The sequence below is a fragment of the Clavispora lusitaniae genome (assembly GCF_014636115.1).
Source record: "Clavispora lusitaniae strain FDAARGOS_655 chromosome Unknown tig00000003_pilon, whole genome shotgun sequence".
NCBI lineage: Eukaryota > Fungi > Ascomycota > Pichiomycetes > Serinales > Metschnikowiaceae > Clavispora > Clavispora lusitaniae.
In genome coordinates, this window is record NW_027093975.1 from 1,278,304 (window position 1) to 1,295,340 (window position 17,037).

Consider the following 17,037-nt stretch of genomic DNA (forward strand, 5'->3'; position numbering starts at 1 on the left):
ATCAAGCACATAGTGGTTCTTTTTACGATGTTATTCATACTTTTTGTTTCATCTGTGGTACTTGCATTGACACCTCTATAGTTTTGCATTTACTAGTCTACTACAAATAGTCCTTCAACTTTCTCAAACGGGTTACGGCCTCCTCCAACAAAGAGTCGTCTTTGCAGACCGCAAACCGCAAGGCATTCTCCAATGGGTTTCCCTTTCTGTGCTGGGGTACAAGGAACTCTGTGGGTGGGATTCCCACAACACCAATCTCCTTGATCAACCAGTATGCCAATTTATAGTCATTGGTTCCGCGTGCAGCAATTTCTTCTGGGTAGACGTAGTCGTGGGGAATCTTCAATTTCAGAAGGTTGACAAGAAGAAAGTATCCTCCATCGGCACTAGTGTAAGGCAAGCCCAACTCTTGGAAGACCTTCTCAAAAATCTCGTATTTGCGTTCATACTCCTTTCTCGTTTTCTCAAAGTAACCGTTTGTCGAAGCAATTTCAAAAGCTTCCGAAACAGCCTGTTGCAATGGCGCCGGCGTGGAAAAACATATTCTTGTATGTGCTGCAGTGACGTATTTGATCAATTCTGCAGGTCCCTGAACCCAGCCAACCCGCCATCCAGTGGCAGCAAAAGACTTTCCAGCAGATCCCACCGTCAATGTTCTCTCTGCCAAAGCAGGCAATGATGCCAAAGTGGCAGGACGAGGGAACGTAGGTTGGTAGTACAAGTTTTCGTAAACCTCGTCAGATAAGACAATCAAGTTGTTTTTGATGGCCAACTCGCCGATCCGCTTGAGCTCTTCCTCATTGAAGATCTTGCCGATGGGATTATGCGGCGTGTTGATAACGATGATTTTCGTTTTGGGCGAGATGGCCTTTTCCAATCCCTCCCAGTCCACTTGCCAGTCGTCGCCAGCCACGTTCTCCGAGTCGAATTTCTGAGGATACTTGAGTTGCACAAACTTCAACTTGGCTCCTGTCATCTCCACATTGGGGATGTACTGATCGAAGAAAGGCTCAAACACAATCACTTCGTCGCCCGGAGTCAAGAAGCCGAAAAACACAGCAAACATGCCTTCGTTGGCGCCTGTCGTCACTTGGATTTCGCCTGTTTCCACTGGCCGACCAAAGGATTCCGTGTAGAACTTGGCCAAACTCTTCAAGAGATTGGGGTTACCCCGCGCGTGGGCATACTGGTTGAATTGTGGTTTCGTCAACGCGTGTTTGACGGCGTCCAAAGCAAAGTCAGGTGGGTTGTAGGAGAAAAAGCCTTGGCCCAAATTAGTCACAGGCTTCCCCAACTCTTCTTGCGCCGTGGCTGCGGTTTCATTGATCAAAGACCACACATCTTTTTGCGTGGGGTTTTGCTGGAAGTAAGGATTGTGCAAGGACGCAGGGTCATGTGCGTTGGTGGACATTTTGCAGAAAAAAGACGGTGTTCTGGGGCTGGAACGGAAAAAACGGCGTATCATCAATACTTATAGTAAAATGCGGGTCCAAATCGCGGAAATGCGGCTCGAGCTAATATTGCAGAAGATCGCCACAGTTTGCAATCAGCAGAAAAGAAGGTGAAAATTTTTTTCTGAAAGGGAACAAAGTTGGTTTTTACGAATTGAGTTGAGGCCTGTGCTCTCTTTCGCTTTATATGCATCTGAAGTGTGGGGTTCCCAGTATGTTTTCTCTTGGTTCTGATAAGCCGGATAAGGCAAGTGCTGCGACCGCGCGAATTACGAAGAATCAGTCATTTTCACGTGAGCGGAGTGCCACATTGAAATTCTGAAAGCCACAGATCTAAACGAGAGTTGGTGTTAATCCCACAACATAGGTAGCATACGATGTAAGTGTAAATAGACTTTTCTTTAGATAGCCGCTACTTTAATAGTCACAAGACAATATGTTAAACCAGCAGTTTTAAGGAGATATAGAACCGCCTGCGTGGCGTAATGGTTAGCGCATTTGACTTCTAATCAAAAGATTCCGGGTTCGAGTCCCGGCGTGGGTTCTTTCTTTTTTAATTTTTCACTTTTGCCGAATGAGGCCAATCTATTACTAAACTCTATTGCGCTGACTTAAACTAGCTGCTTTACATGAGTAACGGAGATTTAGGAAAGCAGGTGCTCTAACGTTGAGAATATTTCAACACCAGTGAACAGTAAGAAAAAGAATAACCTTCAAGAACACGAGTCAAATGAAACTTCTACGATACATTTCTACCCGTACACTTCTATAGACTCATTTATACAAAGTATTTCATCATTATATGCTATCCATTAATTTGTCTCCGATTTCTGTACACTCTCATTATCGCTACCATTCTCATCTTTCACATACAGGCACAAGAAAAAAAGTGATACTTTAACGATGCTTACCAGACCCATAATAGGAGCTCGTCTGCTTGGGCTCCGGCCGTCTTTTGCGTTGCAATTTGCCAGGCCATTGCTGCTCAAACCCAATTTTTCCAAATTCAAAAAAATCGAGCAGCCTCCAGGTCATATAGTGGGAACAGTCAACGATGCGTATAAAATCCCATTGGTTAGCCACTACGAAGGAAGCTACCACTGGACATACGAGAGAATTCTTGCCATGTCTCTTTTGCCGCTTTCGGTTTTCCAGTATGGCGCTGGCTGTGACTATCCCTTGGTGGACACGGCGTTTTGCTTGACTTTGCTTTTCCACGCCCACTCGGGCTTCAAGTCGTGCATCATTGACTATATTCCCGAGCGGGTCTATGGTTTCTGGCACCGTGCGGCATCGCGGTTGTTGTCTTTGGGCTCGTTTGTGGCCATGTACGGAATCTATGTTCTTGAGACGACGGAGAATGGACTTTTCGACTTGGTGAGTCGCGTATGGGGCGCCTAGATGTCTAAGCGAACGATATTGGAGATGCTAGAAATGAGGCAGAAGCAAGGAAACGAGGCAGAAGCAAGGAAACGAGGAAGCAAGGGAACGAGGCAAAACAAGGCAACGAGAGCAGAAACGAAGAGTGCAGAACTACCAGGTGCAGACGAAAGAAGGCACAGAGAAAGACAAAAAGATGACACAGCAGACATAGTTAGACTTTCCCCCAGTACATAAATAGAGTCTAATCGTAGCCATCACTTCTTGTCCAATAGCTGTAGGTCGGCCCATTAGTTTTCCGGTACAGAGACTTGTGCCCCACATAAACACGAATGCGAAACGAACAAAGCCGAGTCAATACAACTGTGCTTAACATACACTATAGTCAATCGTGCTGGGATATTTTAGTCCATTGCAGTCTATAATTGTATATTTGCTCGCCTCTAGTTGGATATCACCTTCAAGGGCCGTCGCTAGGTTTTCACTCTCAAGCCAGGAGATTACAATAGTTCCAGCATATTGGTTGGCTAGCACATCATCTTGAAGAACGTTCAGATGGATCTGCCTGTCGATTTGGACTACGAAATGGAAGAACAGCCTGCGCTGTTGCCGCCACCGCCGCCGCCCGAGCCCAGGAAAAGGGACAGGACCAAGCTGGACAAGGAAAAGGCAATAGACCGCAACGGGCTTCTTGTGCCTGCGACACCGCTGCCGCAGGAACAAGTGCTTTACCGCGTGGAGCTGCGTCCAAAGCACCATCCGACACGGGCGCTTTTCTTTGGTAACTTGCGCCGGCCCGTCAACGCCATCACTTTCCAGGCGCATCTTCGGCGTCTAGCCCAAGAGCGGTCGGCGAGCATAGAACGCGCGTGGATGAACCGAACAAGAAGCCACGCGGTAGTTCTAGTCAGCAGTGTTGAAGCCGCCACGGCATTGCGTGACCAGATGAACGGGTCGTTGTATCCTCCACCCGAAGAGCGAGAAGCACTTGCAGACCAGTTGCTTAGCATTGAAACAGAGCAATACGAGGAAGCGAAAAGGACAGGACAGGCTGCCGTAGAGCCTTCAAGGTTGGATCTTTCGTCTATCCCGCAGCACGAGTTGTTTGTTGATTTCATCCAGGTGTCGCAGATCAACCAGTGGATCTTTGAGGAGGACCACGGGCCCCGCAACGGGAAGTGGCTTGTCGCCTACAGAAGAAAGGGCGAGCACGGAGATGTGGAGGCGGACCATCTTTTGGTGGAAGGCGACTTCAAACCGGTGCATCCATCCGAACGGAGAAAAAGAGTGCGGAGAGAACCAGACGATCGTGATCACAACCAGAGAGGAAGATACCTGCGGGGATACAACCGGGCACGGCTGAGATCAGCGTCGCCATAGGACTTGAGTACAAAACAGATGCAGGTCGTGAATAGGTTTCGGCTTTGCCATAGTTAATGCAAGACATTGAAGACTCTGGCGTCGAGAAAAGTAGGAGCCAATGGATGTTTGGAGCCATCAGAGTACAGATTAATGCAACATAGCAGAGCGACAGAGGAACATGGAGCAGAAGCAGCGGAATACCGCGAGGGATAGCACATGTAACTCTTTGATCGTTAGTCATGCAGTGGTGGATTCGAATGGAGATGCGTCGAGCTGTCAATTAAAGATTATCTGGATATCTTTGACATCATCTGAAAGGGAAGATCAATTCGTAAGAATTGAAATCAAGATAGTTATTCAACACACTACATCTCTCTGAGTAGGATTAGGTGACTTTTTGTTTCTTTGACGGCCTTGGAGAGCGCCTTACTTTTGCTTCCGGAGTTTTCGCTTCATTCACGCTGTCAGGATCTGGGGTGCGCTGTTGCGTTGAGGTTCCATGTCCGTTCAGATCTCCATTCGGGCTGTCGGACGTGGGCACATGCTGATTATCTGATGACTCTATCTTTTCATCTGGTTCATTATTCGGTTCCTCGAGTACTTCATCCTTCTCCAGCTCCTCGTCATGTTTGTCTTCCATTTGATTCAGTGTCTCGGCCCATGGGATTGGCACAAAAAGAACATTGGTGGGAAGATTATGATGGTCGTAGTCCAGTGGCGTGGCCAGAAAAAGCGTGCTGGGTGTTTGGGGCCTCGAAGTTTCGCCGGGCAGGAGTGGATAATCTGTCTCCTTGGACAGCACAAACACCGTCTTCTTGAGTGCGTCTATGTACTTTTTCATGTGCTGGGCCGTTGTAAGCGAGTAGCCATTGTCATCGTAGCGTAGAACCAACTCGGCGATCCGTAGAATTGTGAAAGGCGCTCCATCCAGAAACTCTGTTTGAAGACGGGATTGGATTTCGTCTGCCACGGCCACGATATCTGCTTCGAGACATTCGGGATGCATGTCTTTGGATGCAACCAGAAGCTTAATTTCATGGAGGCGGTCCAAGAGCGCCGGAAGAATATCTGCGCACCAAAAGGCGTCGTCGTTGAGGATTTTGTTTTCCAACACCCTTTGTAGCGCATTCTGGAGCTTGTCCGAAACCGGAGGTACTTGTAGCATTGTTATACCATAGAAGGTTGATGAGATTCCTAAACGCGCACAGTAGTAGAACAGAGGAGTAGACGGGTCTGATTAGTTGCATCTTTCGTCAGGCGACATGAAATATGGTGGCATGGCGGGAGAAGGGCATTTTTGTACCAAACTGCTTAATGGTGAAGATATCAGCCAATTTGTAGTCTGTCGTATGTCTCAGAATCGTGCTACAAAGTTCACTAGCGAGCTGTAAGAAGTCCAGCCAGTATCTGATGCAAACGGCCTCTGATGCAAGCAGCATCTGACACAAACAGCATCCGAGACAAACAGCACCTGACACAAGCAGAAGTTGGTAGATCATCCGTTCTTCTGCCGTTTACTATTTGCTTCCTACTCACCTTCAGTAATCAGTATGGGTGCGAATTGAACAGAAAGCCGTGGGCACAAAAACAACTCCACGATAAAAAGTTGGGAAAACCAAACGAAAGAGATCCCCAATACATATACCATGTCTCTTTGCGGTTCCAACAACCTATAGAATTATGGTGGTCCCAAGTCCAGTGGTATATGCACCCGTGCACCACTGGTCTAAAAAAAATTCTTCAGCTTTAACCACCTATCTGATCCCATGTCTTTCATCAGAGCAGCGGCAAGGCAAATCCGGTTCCCAAGGACAGTGCCCCGTGTGGCCCAAGTGCCTTTCTACCGTTTCAAGTCTACTTCTCCGATCAGCGTCACCGCCGAAGTTTTCCCGCTAGAAAAAGAAACCATCACCGAAGCCGACGTGGACGAATGGTTGAATGCGGTGCAGACATTGAAGGAGGGGAAAAAGGCCCCCGAGACCCCTGCGGAGGTGTATCTCAGCCAGCTTGCGGACCCTGAGCCATTTTTGGAGGAAAAATTTGTGCCTTCCGAAGAGCAGTTGGCGCAAGTCGAAAAATACGCCAACAAGGCGGTTCCGTTGCCCAGCGACCCGGTCATTGACAACTTCACCAACTTGATCATGCGGGACGGCAAGAAAACCCGTGCCCGCAACCAGCTTTCCAAAGCGTTGTACATTGTGTACTTGAAAACCAGACAGGACCCGGTGAAGCTCTTATACGAGACCTTGGACAGATTGGGTCCATTGTTCCACACAAAGGTGCAGAAAACGGGCACGGCAAAGAGCAAAACCGTGCCTTTCCCCTTGGACAGGAGACAGCGCAACCGGTACGCCATCTTGTGGATTTTGGAAGGATCGAAGAAGAAAAAGTCGCCAGACTTTTCTGTTCGTTTGGCCGAGGAAATCGTTTCGGCGTGGGAGGGCAAGTCGTCAGGATATGACAAGAAAACCCAGTTGCACAAAAACGCTATTGCCCACAGAGCGTACATCCAATTGTGATTGGCTTCTTTTGTACATAGGCTTCTTCAATCGCTTTGGTTCGGGTGCTTTTTGTGCGCTTCTCGCGCCTTTTGTAAGATTATCCACTCTTCTTCATGTATCTTCCTTCTGTAGACCATGCGCTCAAGCAGATGCGTTACAACTGGGATTACATGATGGTGGATTTGCGCCAGCGCTACTATCACCAGCTGAAAAACCCTCGTGTAATCCACACCAAGCTCAGAAACCAGAAACTTCTCTCGCTCCGGACACATCGCGGGTACCATCGGGAGAAGATTGGTCGTTTTCTAAGGCTTCACAAGACGCTGTCGGATTTGGAAAGCGTCATCGACTTGTACTATGGCGACGACCATCTTTGTGGCATAGACATGGACGAGGATTGTACGTCTCACAAATCTGATGTTTCTGAGGCCACTGATGACGGAGACCTTTTTGCGTTTTTCGACAACCCAGCGGAAGAGAATGTTCTTTCTGACGTTGCGTATCTGGTGCTAGTTCCTGAACTTGTTCTGGGAGATTTTATTCTGCTGGATCTTCTGCCCCAGTCCGATATTCTGCCTCTTTTGTCTGATTTCCTGCCAGCGATTGGAATTGAAAGCTCTTTAATGAAACATTGTGAAACGTCGGATCAAACAGACATTCTTGGTGACAACTTTTTCTCCGCCTGGTTGGATACTCCAGCTACCATCGAGCCTGATGTCTTTCCTGCCAGAGAGTTACAGGCAGAAACAAAAACCCAAGAAACGGCAACTACACTGAAACCACTACGAGACCCCACGGATATCTGGGCCAAGACTTTCGCAGAAGCCAAGGCGTACTTTGGGGTTCCTAGTTTGGGTGCAAATCGCATGCAGAAAGATGCCGCAGTGCCATGAAGTTATAGGTTAAAAAATTCAAATACAATAATGTTTAGGGAGAAGTAGATACAACTAGACTGAAATATGGTCTGCGTCTACTTTTTTTGATAGAGTTGATGGTTTGATCTCATGACTGTTGACTCTGTGGAGATTTGACCATGTCTTGGAAATTGACTACGTGGAGATTTGAAACATATCTTTTAAATTCAATGTTGATGAGAATTGCATATTGGATGACTAGAAAGAATCAGGCCAGGAGCTTGAAGAAGTTGAATCGAACGGTGGGCAAACCTGATTGAAAGTTGGGCACATTTTGAATAGCTGCAATATCAATGAAAGTTTGATGGTTAAATATCTGTAGCAAGTTCGCTCTGGTACATACAGTCAGGTAAACAATCCATCGTGCTTGGTTCCTGATTATACTGTGAATTCAAAGGCTAATTGACATTCGACCACGCAGCGTATTCGAAATGTGAGCCTTCCAATACAGAAGCTGTGTATAAGTCTTACTCTGAACCCTCTTCCACTAGAAAGAAGACCTAGTACCTCTGAGAGAAAAAATGAAATCTAGTAAAAAAGAATAAAAAAAAAAACAAAAAAAAAAAAAAAACAAAAAAAAAACTAAAAACAGGTCCATAATTAATTTAGCTGTCTAGTACATTTGGTGCCCCATTCGCATTGTCCATACAATATTACCATCATCAGCTATTAATAGGCAATATACAAATCGAAAAGGCAAATCGATAAAGTAGACAAGATGAAAGGACAAAGGAAATACAAAAAGCAAACCGAGCCATTGCAAAATTGAGATTGGAAAATCGAGACAGCAGCTAGACAAGCCAAAAGATTCTCCACTACCTACCACTACTCACCTCATTTGTTCTTTCGCACTAACTTCTCGTCAAAACACCCAGACACCACCGCTCCACGCAAACAACCATATCCGGCCGACGAAAAGATCCCGAACCAAAACAAACACACCGGCGCACGTAAACAATGCCAATAGAACCATCGCTGCCATTTCGCCGCTCTACAACTGTCTCCAAAAGTGCTCCAGCTCCAGTTCGTGGCTCACTGGTCCTGCACACACACCACCCAATTCGCGCGCCGTTCATTGGCCAGCGTTTTTTCAATCTCTCTTCCCACTACCACTCTTCTTCCCATGCTTCGTGGATTCCGCCGTTTTGTCAGCACTGCCAACGCCGCCACAAAGTTCACAACTTTGTCCAATGGCGTCACTGTGGCCTCTGAAATCAACCCCCACGCTCCTTCCGCCGCCGTGGGTGTTTTCTTTGGTGCCGGTTCTCGCGCCGAAAACCCCTACAACAATGGTGTAGCCGCCTTGTCCACTGCCGTTTTGGGCCAGGGGCTTGACAACGGCGCGCTTCTTTCGTCGCACGCTGCCAGAGAAACCTCTGGTGTCATTGCGCAATCCACCAACGGCGACGTGGCTGCCGCTGCCGCTGCCGTGGCTAAGGCTGTGAGCAACAGCAGCGCCAAGCTTGAAAAGGCAGACTTCGCCGCTGCCAAAAACGCCCAGATCGCCAAGGCCCGTGCCTTGGAGGCCTCGCCTTCGCGCATGGTCTTGGAGCACTTGAATGCGTCTGCGTTCCAGGGCTACTCTTTGGGCTTGCCCTTGTTCGGTACGCCCGAGTCCATCGCCGACTTGGAGTTGCAAGACGCCCAGCGCTTCTTGGAAAAGCAGGTGGTGGCCTCCAACACCGTTGTTGCCGCCTCCGGTAACTTTGACCACGATGCCTTGGTTGACGCTTTGGAGAAGGAGTTGAAGGTGGCCCAGGGTCTCAAGCCTGTGGCTCAACCAGCCGCCTTCTTGGGTTCCGAGGTCAGAATGCGCGACGACACCAACCCAAAGGCGTACGTGGCCATTGCTGCACAAGGTGAGGCTGTGTCTTCGCCTGCTTACTACGTGGCCAAGGTTGCAGCCGCCGTGTTTGGTCTGTTTGACCACAATGCCGCTACTGCCAAGTACACGTCGCCAAAGTTGGCCTCCATCGTCCAGGACTACCACATTGTCGACAAGTACTCGCACTTCTCCACCTCTTACTCCGACACCGGTTTGTGGGGTTTCAACGCCGAGATCTCCAACCTTGAGCAGATTGACGACTTTGTGCACTTCACTTTGAAGGAGTGGAACCGTTTGTCTGTGTCTGTGACCGACGCCGAGGTTGCTCGTGCCAAGGCTGCTGTCAAGACCTCCTTGTTGGCTGCTTTGGACTCTCCAGTGGCCATTGTCAACGACATTGCCTCTAAGGTGTTGTTGACCGGCTACAGAGCATCCATCAGCCAAGCTTTGGATGCTGTAGACGCTGTGTCGACTTCCGACGTCAAGGCCTGGGCCAACGTGGCCTTGTGGGACAAGGACATTGTGATTGCCGGCACTGGCTCCATCGAGGGCTTGTTGGACTACAACAGATCGAGAAACGACATGGCCATGTTGAGATGGTGAGCACGTCTCCAATTGCATCAATATACAATACACGTACCTTTGTACAGACTTGGCACTGTCTTCATCCTTCTGAAGATCCAACGATGTCAGTGGAAATCTATTCACACTAGTGCTAGGACAGAGTACAATACAATTAAATAAAAGAATGATTTAGCCAAGTGCAAGTGTAGATGACCCAGACTTTAATCGAAAGTACAAGAGTTTGGAAATTTAAAGTGAAGAAAAATGATACAGTTTAGATGTTGATACATTCTTGAAGTGATGCAGCTGTGTAATGGATGTATGCTTACTGTCATTTGGAGTTACAGAAATGAACGGCCATGTCTGAAATTGCAGTCTAATAAACTGTATGGTTGTACAAGTGATCACATAATGCCGCTCTCTTTCAAATTCTGCTGGATGATCATGTCTGTGACCGCGCTGAGCACGAAACTCATTCCAGCCGTATCGGTGGCACATGTGCGGTGGACATATACCGGCTTCTTGCTCTTGTTTAAACGTAACAATGCCGCTTCCATATAATCGAGAACATCCGCCACACTATTTGGATCACGGTCGTAATCAGGGAAATAGTTCGTGATGGGCAGCCGCGGGAGCTTCTCTTCCAAAAGGTCAACCTTGTTCAAGAACAAAATAAACGGCGTCTTGTGAAACCAGCGTGAATTGCATAACGCTTCGAAAAGCGCAAACGACTCGTGCATGCGATTGACACGGGTGTCCTCATAAAGCGTCTGATCGTATTCCAGCACCGCCAACACAAACAACACCACGTCAATGTCTTGAAAGCAGTGGATCCATTTTTTACGCTCGGAGCGTTGTCCACCAGCATCAAGCACCTTGAGCACGCCGTTGCGTATTGGAAAAGAGTTTTCCGTGATTCCCGTGGTCTTGATACGCCCCCGAAGAATGTCTTCGTCTGAACAACGATATGTTGTATCCTTAAACTTGTGAACATTATCAAAATAGTAGGCAGCCAGCAGCTCCATCTGGAAACGATGCGATTGGGCGAGTGACCTCCTCACCCCCGGGTCTTGCACCCACAATGCCTCTACCGCCCGTGCAATCTGGTCACGCGATGGCGGCGTGCTCAGCGCCAGCGGCCTCTGCGAGCCGCCCTGGAGTCCCTGAAGAGCTCCCAGAGACGACATGTCAAACGCATCGTCGCGCCACGAATCGCTGAGCAAGTGCGCGGCGTCATACGTCTGTGGAGGAGCTCGCAGGCCAAAATCAAAGTCGCCAACCAGAGGATCGTGATCAGTTGCTGCGTTACGCGTACGCCAAATCACTCGTTTGTGAGGCTCGAGCGGTGACCCAGGCTGATCGCACGCAAGCGGAATGTGGAACTTGCGCGCATTGAGAAGAAGAGTTTTCATGGCCTCCACCAAGCCTAGCCAGATGACTTCGGCATACTGGCGGCGCTCAAAATCAGAGAAGGTGTTCTTGTGCAAAAGTCTCATCTGCTTGAGCACTGTTGACTTGCCGCTTTCTCCAGCACCCAAAAGGAACATCCGTGTTTGCTTATGTTCTGCTTCCAGACTGAGCAAAAGCAGGCGGTCAATGGCCTCTGACATCATGCGCTGCTTGCTATACGCCTGCGAGTCTTCGGCTAGTGTACTGGCAGAACATCCCATGGCGTGGGGTACAAAGTAGGCTGAGGCATAGGTCTTATATGGTGCTGACAGGAGTGCATGGGATGAGATGGGGGTTCCTGCGGCTTGGTATGCGAGTTTTAGTTGTCTCCTGCTTCATTATGTAGAGTTCCTGTCTAAATCCTGTGGTTCCTGTGCCAGGGGCAGGTGTTTGTCTCAGACAGCCAAAAACGGACAACGGTTGCAACAAAGCGCTGCTGATATATTTTCCATCGAGACATCGAGACATCGAGACATCCGTGGCTATTCCATGAAGCGTACTCTGTTCCTTGTGTATTTCATCGTCTATCATCGTTTCACATTTTTTCTGCCGCTTTCATTTATGGCGTTCCGACTTGGAACAGCCTTATCTTATCTTTCCTGCATTTTCCCATTGCGCACACCTAAGGTAGATGCGAAACACAAACGTTGCTTCAACGCTGTCTCTGCAGGATGGTGCTTCACACCAACCACACCAGCACCAAGTACATTGCCACAGCAGCTGCACCAAGGATTGCAGCGTGCCGGAAAAACGCTCCGACGTGCCAGCGGCGGCAAAATGAGCATATGCCATACCACATTTGCGCCCAGCGCGGCACCGTCACCGTATACTGAGGAACGGGTTCGCCGGTTTCGGCGCCTTCCAAAAACGCCGACACCTTCTGCGCCGTGTCCAGAGCGTCGCGGCTGCGGTGGGGCTTGCGCTGGATCGCCAGCCACACCGCTAGTGTCACGGCCGAGGCCACGGCCATGGTGACGTAGGCGACAATGTCACGGTATGGCGGTGGGAGATAGCACATGTGAGTGTCGTAGCTGAGGTCGGAGCCGTGGGCCACGTAGGACAAGAGCTGCACGGCGGGATAGCGAATGCCCATGGCCATGGAGATGGACTTGACGGTGACCTCGCGGGCCAGCCCCACGTGCTGCACGTCGCAGTAGTCGTGGTCGTCGCCCAGGAATACAAGCTGTGGCTGCAATTTCCCCAAAAGCTCTGCCAGCACCAACGGGTCCAACGCCAGCTGGTACTGGTAGCCGCGGCCCTGGTCGAAGCGCGCGCTTTCGCGGAGCGGGCCGCACGGGAGCGCTGCTGTGTCGCGGTAGAGCGGCACGTGCGAGAGCAAAACGCGCGGGTGGTCTGTTTTCGTGTCCATGAGCAGCGACACAAGGTCGTGCAGCGCGCGGCGCACTTCGCCCGACTGCAGCGAGTAGCTCGGGGTGTCGAGCAGCACAAACTGCACGCCGTTGACCAAGTGCACGGCGTTGGGCGAGCCAAAGTGGGCTGCAAAACGCGCCTGGGCCTCGGCGCGCACGCCGTCGCCAAAGCCAACGTCGTGGTTGCCCGGCACGTCCGTGAACCACGTGTGGCCGCGCTTGTACTGGGGCCAGCGCGCGAAAATGGCCTCAAACCGCGCAAACTCGCGCTCGTAGTAAACATCCAGCAGCAGCCGCCCATTGTCGAGATAGTCGCCCAAAAAGAAAATCCGGTCCGGCTTGAGCTGCTCCACGAGCGCTCGGTAGTTCTGCTTGATGTACACGTCCACCGTGTGCTTGGACAAGCCGAGGAGAAGCTCGTTCCGCCCCACGTACGTGTGGTTGTCGATAAGTTGTGGGTCGGCCACAAGAAGAACATTTGTTTGTGCCGGTTCCACAGGCGCCCACTGGCACCGGGCGGCCGTCGTGCGCGGCACAATGTGTTCGTGGTAGGTGAACAACACGAGCCAGAGCGCTGCCAAAAGGGCAAGAAGCTTGTGCGACGGACGGAGCTTGGGCATGAAGAAGAGACTGAGACTGGTGAGGTGCGACTCGTAGATGTGCGACTAATAGACCACTTGGGCGCGCACGACTGAGGAAAGAGAGGTTCAGAGGCGGGACGAAGGAAGGGCTTTTTTGTTGATCTTGGGTGCTGATGCTGAGATTTGAAGTGGATTTATGACAGATTTGGTAGTATTGAAGATTTGAGAGGTGTGGAGTAGACTTTGGCGTTAGCTTTGTAAAGTGGTCTTTGGTCTGGTGCAGGAGTCTAATCGGACAGGCGATTAGCGTCGCGCAGATATACGTGGACAGTTTTGGCTAACAAGTGAGATTCACAAATCAAACATCACAAAGCTCAAACATTTACAAAGCTCAAACATCGACAAAAGAATACAGAAGAATTTCACAGAAGAATTTCACAGAAGAATTTCACAGAACAATTTCGATCGACAAAGTGCAGACTTGCGGTAAGAGCCAAAAATCGTAGTCAAGTGTTGCTAGAACTTTTCTTAGTTACTGCTATGGCCACTTATCAAGAGACTCGCAGTTCATTGAAAGTCGAAGCGTTCTAGTCAGAAGTTTTCAACTAATCATTCGGTCCTTTAGGTTCTGTAAATACCTCTTGATAAGTTTTGATCTACCGATTTTTTCAACTTATAGTGCAACGACCCGTTTACTCCTTTCTTTGCTATTTAAATCCATGCTGAAACTAATTGTTTGTTCATAGCCTACAAAGCATTGAACTCTTTTACATTCTTTTTGTCAGCAGGTCACTCCGATGCTGCTTGGAAGGAGAATCTGGCTCTAATAATATAGAACTAAACCTTCTACAACGATGCAGAACAGCCGAACAGATCTTTGTTCGAAGAGGTATGAGAGCATTCAGGATGCACAGAAAGTTAAATTCTTGTCTTCCAGAGCCACCAGACTTCATCCAAAGCCCATGTCAAGTGGACGTATGACCATACTACAACTATCCCTTGAACATCCATGCTACTAGGAATTCCATAAAAAGCGATGAATCTATGACCAATTTACAATAACCAGAAAATGTCTGCTTCTTCACTTGTGGAAGATTTTCATTAGTACATTCTCCTCATATGATACTTACCAGCACCGGAAGATGCGTATAAAATGAAAATCAGTAAACTCATGAGAAAGCGCCTTCACGTCGATTGGGATCCGGAATATGACATCTGGAATACGGAACATGACATCCAAATGGTTCCCAATGCAAACTAATGCAAAATTCAGGCGAGAGTGCAAATAGAAGGCGTCAATCCAGGCGAAAGATGCAAAAATACAAGTTGGTCATTCAGGCGAGAGGAGGAAAGACAAAGGATTCGGGCGAACAGAAGGGAAAAAATACAAAATTCAGGCGATGCAAATACAATTACAGGCGCCAATTTTGGCGATACAACACCAGGCTTCGCCCGGCGAGCGATCAATTACAGGCGGCTTCTACAGCTCAGACCCAGGCTGCGCCTGAGTCTTCGGTGGTCATGAGACGTGCAAAGCTATACGATCGTTTGCGCGCCTAGTAAAGGTCCATCGCGCACCTTTCGTTTCAACTCTATACTTTGGTCAACAGACTCCCTGCCCATCCCCACCTGGCTCATGTTGTGGCTTCTTGCACTTGCCTTGCTAGGATACATCAAGTATCTTGATCTTACGCGCGACGTGCCGCCCGAGTATCTCGAGCAGCAAAGCGTGGTGGACTCTACGCGCCGCCCAAAAGAGCTGGCCGTGTACAAGTCGACCAAACTCGACTACTCCGGTCTTCGGGTCGGGCTCGACCTTCGCTATGAACTGTACAAGCTTCGCAACGGCAACTTGTGTGATGTTTGGGAAATTGCGTTGCGGGTTTTGCGCGAGCGGCCTGACCGCCGTGTTTGCGTTGGGCGCGAAACCATTTTGCTCGCCCAGTTGAACGGGCACGTTGCGGTTTTGGCGCGCAGGCTTCGGGGCGCGAGCGAGTTGCGTATTCCGCGCGAGCTTTTCGTTGCCGACCCACACGTTTTGGCGGTGGTGTTGGCGTGTTTTGTGGAGCGCGTCACAGTGCACGTAGGGGAGAAAGAAGAAGAAGAAAGAGAAGAAAATGAAAGAGAAGAAAATGAAAATGAAAAAGAGGGCCTGGACAAGAGTGGGTGTGTATTCTTCGACGGGTGTGTGTTTTCTGGCGCAAGAAACGGCGCCGTTCGCGAGCTTTTGCGCGACGCGCGCCCCTCCGACCGTTTCGAAAACGTCTACGCGCCCGAAAAAGACCGCGGCATCGCCCTCCGCGTCTCAGCACTGCGGGCGCGCGGCGCAGTCTCCACGGCATTCACCCAGGGCAACCTTGTCGCGGCCGTGGCCAGCTGCATCAAACATTTGCCGCCGGCGCAGATGCTAGGCGCAAACGACAGAGTGGCCATTGTCCAAGATACCACTTCGGTTGAGTCTACGGTCAATGGGTTGGTCAAGGCGTTGGCGGCGTTCGTGTCGCAGAGCGAGCTTTTCTTGGCGCAGGCATCGAGCGACTGTTGGGACTGGCGCCCGACCGTCCTCCTGATGTCTGCCCCCAAGGCGCGCGCGCTTTTGCAAGAGGCGGCGCCCGCGCTGTTGCCGCAGAAACTTGGCGCGCTCCACCGCCGTGTTTCGTTGTCGCGGCTTCGCTTGGCCCATGCCGGCCCGCGGCCCCACCCGCTGGTGCGTCTCTTGTATGTTCACCATTCGGTGGACACGGCGCAGTATTTCGACACCAGGGCTGCTTGCTTGGCTCTTGGAACGCGTGTTGTTCAAGAGTGGGGCTACTTTGTTGCCGCAGGACCCATTGTGGTTTCGGATGTGTACGATGTGCGCAAAAGGCCCGATCTACGTGTTCGTGGCTTTGGGGCGGTGGCTCAGTCGGACGAGCTTAAGTTGGTGCACTATGACGGCGCGTCGCCCGGAACTCTCTGCGCGCGCGGCTACAACATGGGCAAGGCGAAGCAGTTTTTGGAGCGCGTGGGCGAAAACACGCTCGCGCCCGACGAAGAAGGTTTCTACACGCTTCCAGTTCAGGCGCGCTGGGGCAGCGACGGTTGCTTGTACATTATGGGATAGCCGAGGCAGCGGTAGATCGAGAGAGGGAAGAGACAATGAAAATTGTAGAGCGTCTCTTGTTTTGCTGAAAGAAATGTCTACTAATATAGTGTATTTCTACTGAAGAAATGTCTACTAATATAGTGTTCTAGTTCTATTGAAGAAATGTCTACTAATATAGTGTATTTCTACTGAAGAAATGTCTACTAATATAGTGTTCTATTTCTACTGAAGAAATGTCTACTAGTGGTGCCTTTGATGACGTTAATGTATGATCTCAGAGGCTGACAATCACATGGATGCAAGCTCTACTGTCCGTGTAATTTCTCCCGATGCTACTTGATATTGGTAGGAGGTGTATTGGTAGGAGGTGTATTGATGAGAGGTATTAACTGATGATGCATTGATTATACTTGATTAGTCATAGGGAAACAAGCTGCGATGAATTCTATCTCAAGTGTTGATCGTCTACGATAGCTATAACTCCAGCCATTGGTATGAAACCACCTATTATAAAAGTACCCATTAAATTAAATATGAATGAACCTAAAACTAACA

The 17,037-nt window shown here is 49.5% G+C and overlaps 10 protein-coding genes and 1 non-coding gene across 11 annotated transcripts; 7 read left to right on the plus strand and 4 right to left on the minus strand. All coding sequences in view use genetic code 12, as the record gives it.

Moving 5' to 3' along the window:
- Nucleotides 1-100: 100 nt before the first annotated feature.
- On the minus strand, nucleotides 101-1,465 carry BNA3 (pyridoxal phosphate-dependent aminotransferase; the record flags this gene model as incomplete). The annotated part of the gene is made up of 1 exon (XM_002619430.2): nucleotides 101-1,465. The coding sequence occupies one exon, from the start codon at nucleotides 1,463-1,465 to the stop codon at nucleotides 101-103; it is 1,365 nt and encodes a 454-aa protein (XP_002619476.2).
- A 457-nt stretch (nucleotides 1,466-1,922) lies between these two features.
- FOB63_005494 lies at nucleotides 1,923-1,995 on the plus strand. Its single transcript has one exon. It is a non-coding gene; the product is annotated as a tRNA-Arg (tRNA).
- A 359-nt stretch (nucleotides 1,996-2,354) lies between these two features.
- On the plus strand, nucleotides 2,355-2,852 carry SDH4 (Sdh4p; the record flags this gene model as incomplete). The annotated part of the gene is made up of 1 exon (XM_002619431.2): nucleotides 2,355-2,852. The coding sequence occupies one exon, from the start codon at nucleotides 2,355-2,357 to the stop codon at nucleotides 2,850-2,852; it is 498 nt and encodes a 165-aa protein (XP_002619477.2).
- Nucleotides 2,853-3,386: 534 nt separating this feature from the next.
- On the plus strand, nucleotides 3,387-4,211 carry FOB63_000598 (uncharacterized protein; the record flags this gene model as incomplete). The annotated part of the gene is made up of 1 exon (XM_002619432.2): nucleotides 3,387-4,211. The coding sequence occupies one exon, from the start codon at nucleotides 3,387-3,389 to the stop codon at nucleotides 4,209-4,211; it is 825 nt and encodes a 274-aa protein (XP_002619478.2).
- A 367-nt stretch (nucleotides 4,212-4,578) lies between these two features.
- FOB63_000599 (uncharacterized protein) lies at nucleotides 4,579-5,358 on the minus strand (the record flags this gene model as incomplete). The annotated part of the gene is made up of 1 exon (XM_002619433.2): nucleotides 4,579-5,358. One exon carries the CDS (start codon nucleotides 5,356-5,358, stop codon nucleotides 4,579-4,581), a length of 780 nt encoding a protein of 259 aa, XP_002619479.2.
- A 601-nt stretch (nucleotides 5,359-5,959) lies between these two features.
- On the plus strand, nucleotides 5,960-6,712 carry FOB63_000600 (mitochondrial 37S ribosomal protein uS7m; the record flags this gene model as incomplete). The annotated part of the gene is made up of 1 exon (XM_002619434.2): nucleotides 5,960-6,712. The coding sequence occupies one exon, from the start codon at nucleotides 5,960-5,962 to the stop codon at nucleotides 6,710-6,712; it is 753 nt and encodes a 250-aa protein (XP_002619480.2).
- A 95-nt stretch (nucleotides 6,713-6,807) lies between these two features.
- Nucleotides 6,808-7,587, plus strand: FOB63_000601 (uncharacterized protein; the record flags this gene model as incomplete). The annotated part of the gene is made up of 1 exon (XM_002619436.2): nucleotides 6,808-7,587. The coding sequence occupies one exon, from the start codon at nucleotides 6,808-6,810 to the stop codon at nucleotides 7,585-7,587; it is 780 nt and encodes a 259-aa protein (XP_002619482.2).
- Nucleotides 7,588-8,731: 1,144 nt separating this feature from the next.
- Nucleotides 8,732-10,036, plus strand: FOB63_000602 (ubiquinol--cytochrome-c reductase subunit; the record flags this gene model as incomplete). Its single annotated transcript, XM_002619437.2, has 1 exon — nucleotides 8,732-10,036. The coding sequence occupies one exon, from the start codon at nucleotides 8,732-8,734 to the stop codon at nucleotides 10,034-10,036; it is 1,305 nt and encodes a 434-aa protein (XP_002619483.2).
- Nucleotides 10,037-10,401: 365 nt separating this feature from the next.
- On the minus strand, nucleotides 10,402-11,667 carry CAG1 (guanine nucleotide-binding protein subunit alpha; the record flags this gene model as incomplete). Its single annotated transcript, XM_002619439.2, has 1 exon — nucleotides 10,402-11,667. One exon carries the CDS (start codon nucleotides 11,665-11,667, stop codon nucleotides 10,402-10,404), a length of 1,266 nt encoding a protein of 421 aa, XP_002619485.2.
- A 458-nt stretch (nucleotides 11,668-12,125) lies between these two features.
- Nucleotides 12,126-13,436, minus strand: FOB63_000604 (uncharacterized protein; the record flags this gene model as incomplete). The annotated part of the gene is made up of 1 exon (XM_002619440.2): nucleotides 12,126-13,436. The coding sequence occupies one exon, from the start codon at nucleotides 13,434-13,436 to the stop codon at nucleotides 12,126-12,128; it is 1,311 nt and encodes a 436-aa protein (XP_002619486.2).
- A 1,597-nt stretch (nucleotides 13,437-15,033) lies between these two features.
- FOB63_000605 (uncharacterized protein) lies at nucleotides 15,034-16,500 on the plus strand (the record flags this gene model as incomplete). Its single annotated transcript, XM_002619441.2, has 1 exon — nucleotides 15,034-16,500. One exon carries the CDS (start codon nucleotides 15,034-15,036, stop codon nucleotides 16,498-16,500), a length of 1,467 nt encoding a protein of 488 aa, XP_002619487.2.
- Between the last annotated feature and the right edge of the window lie 537 nt (nucleotides 16,501-17,037).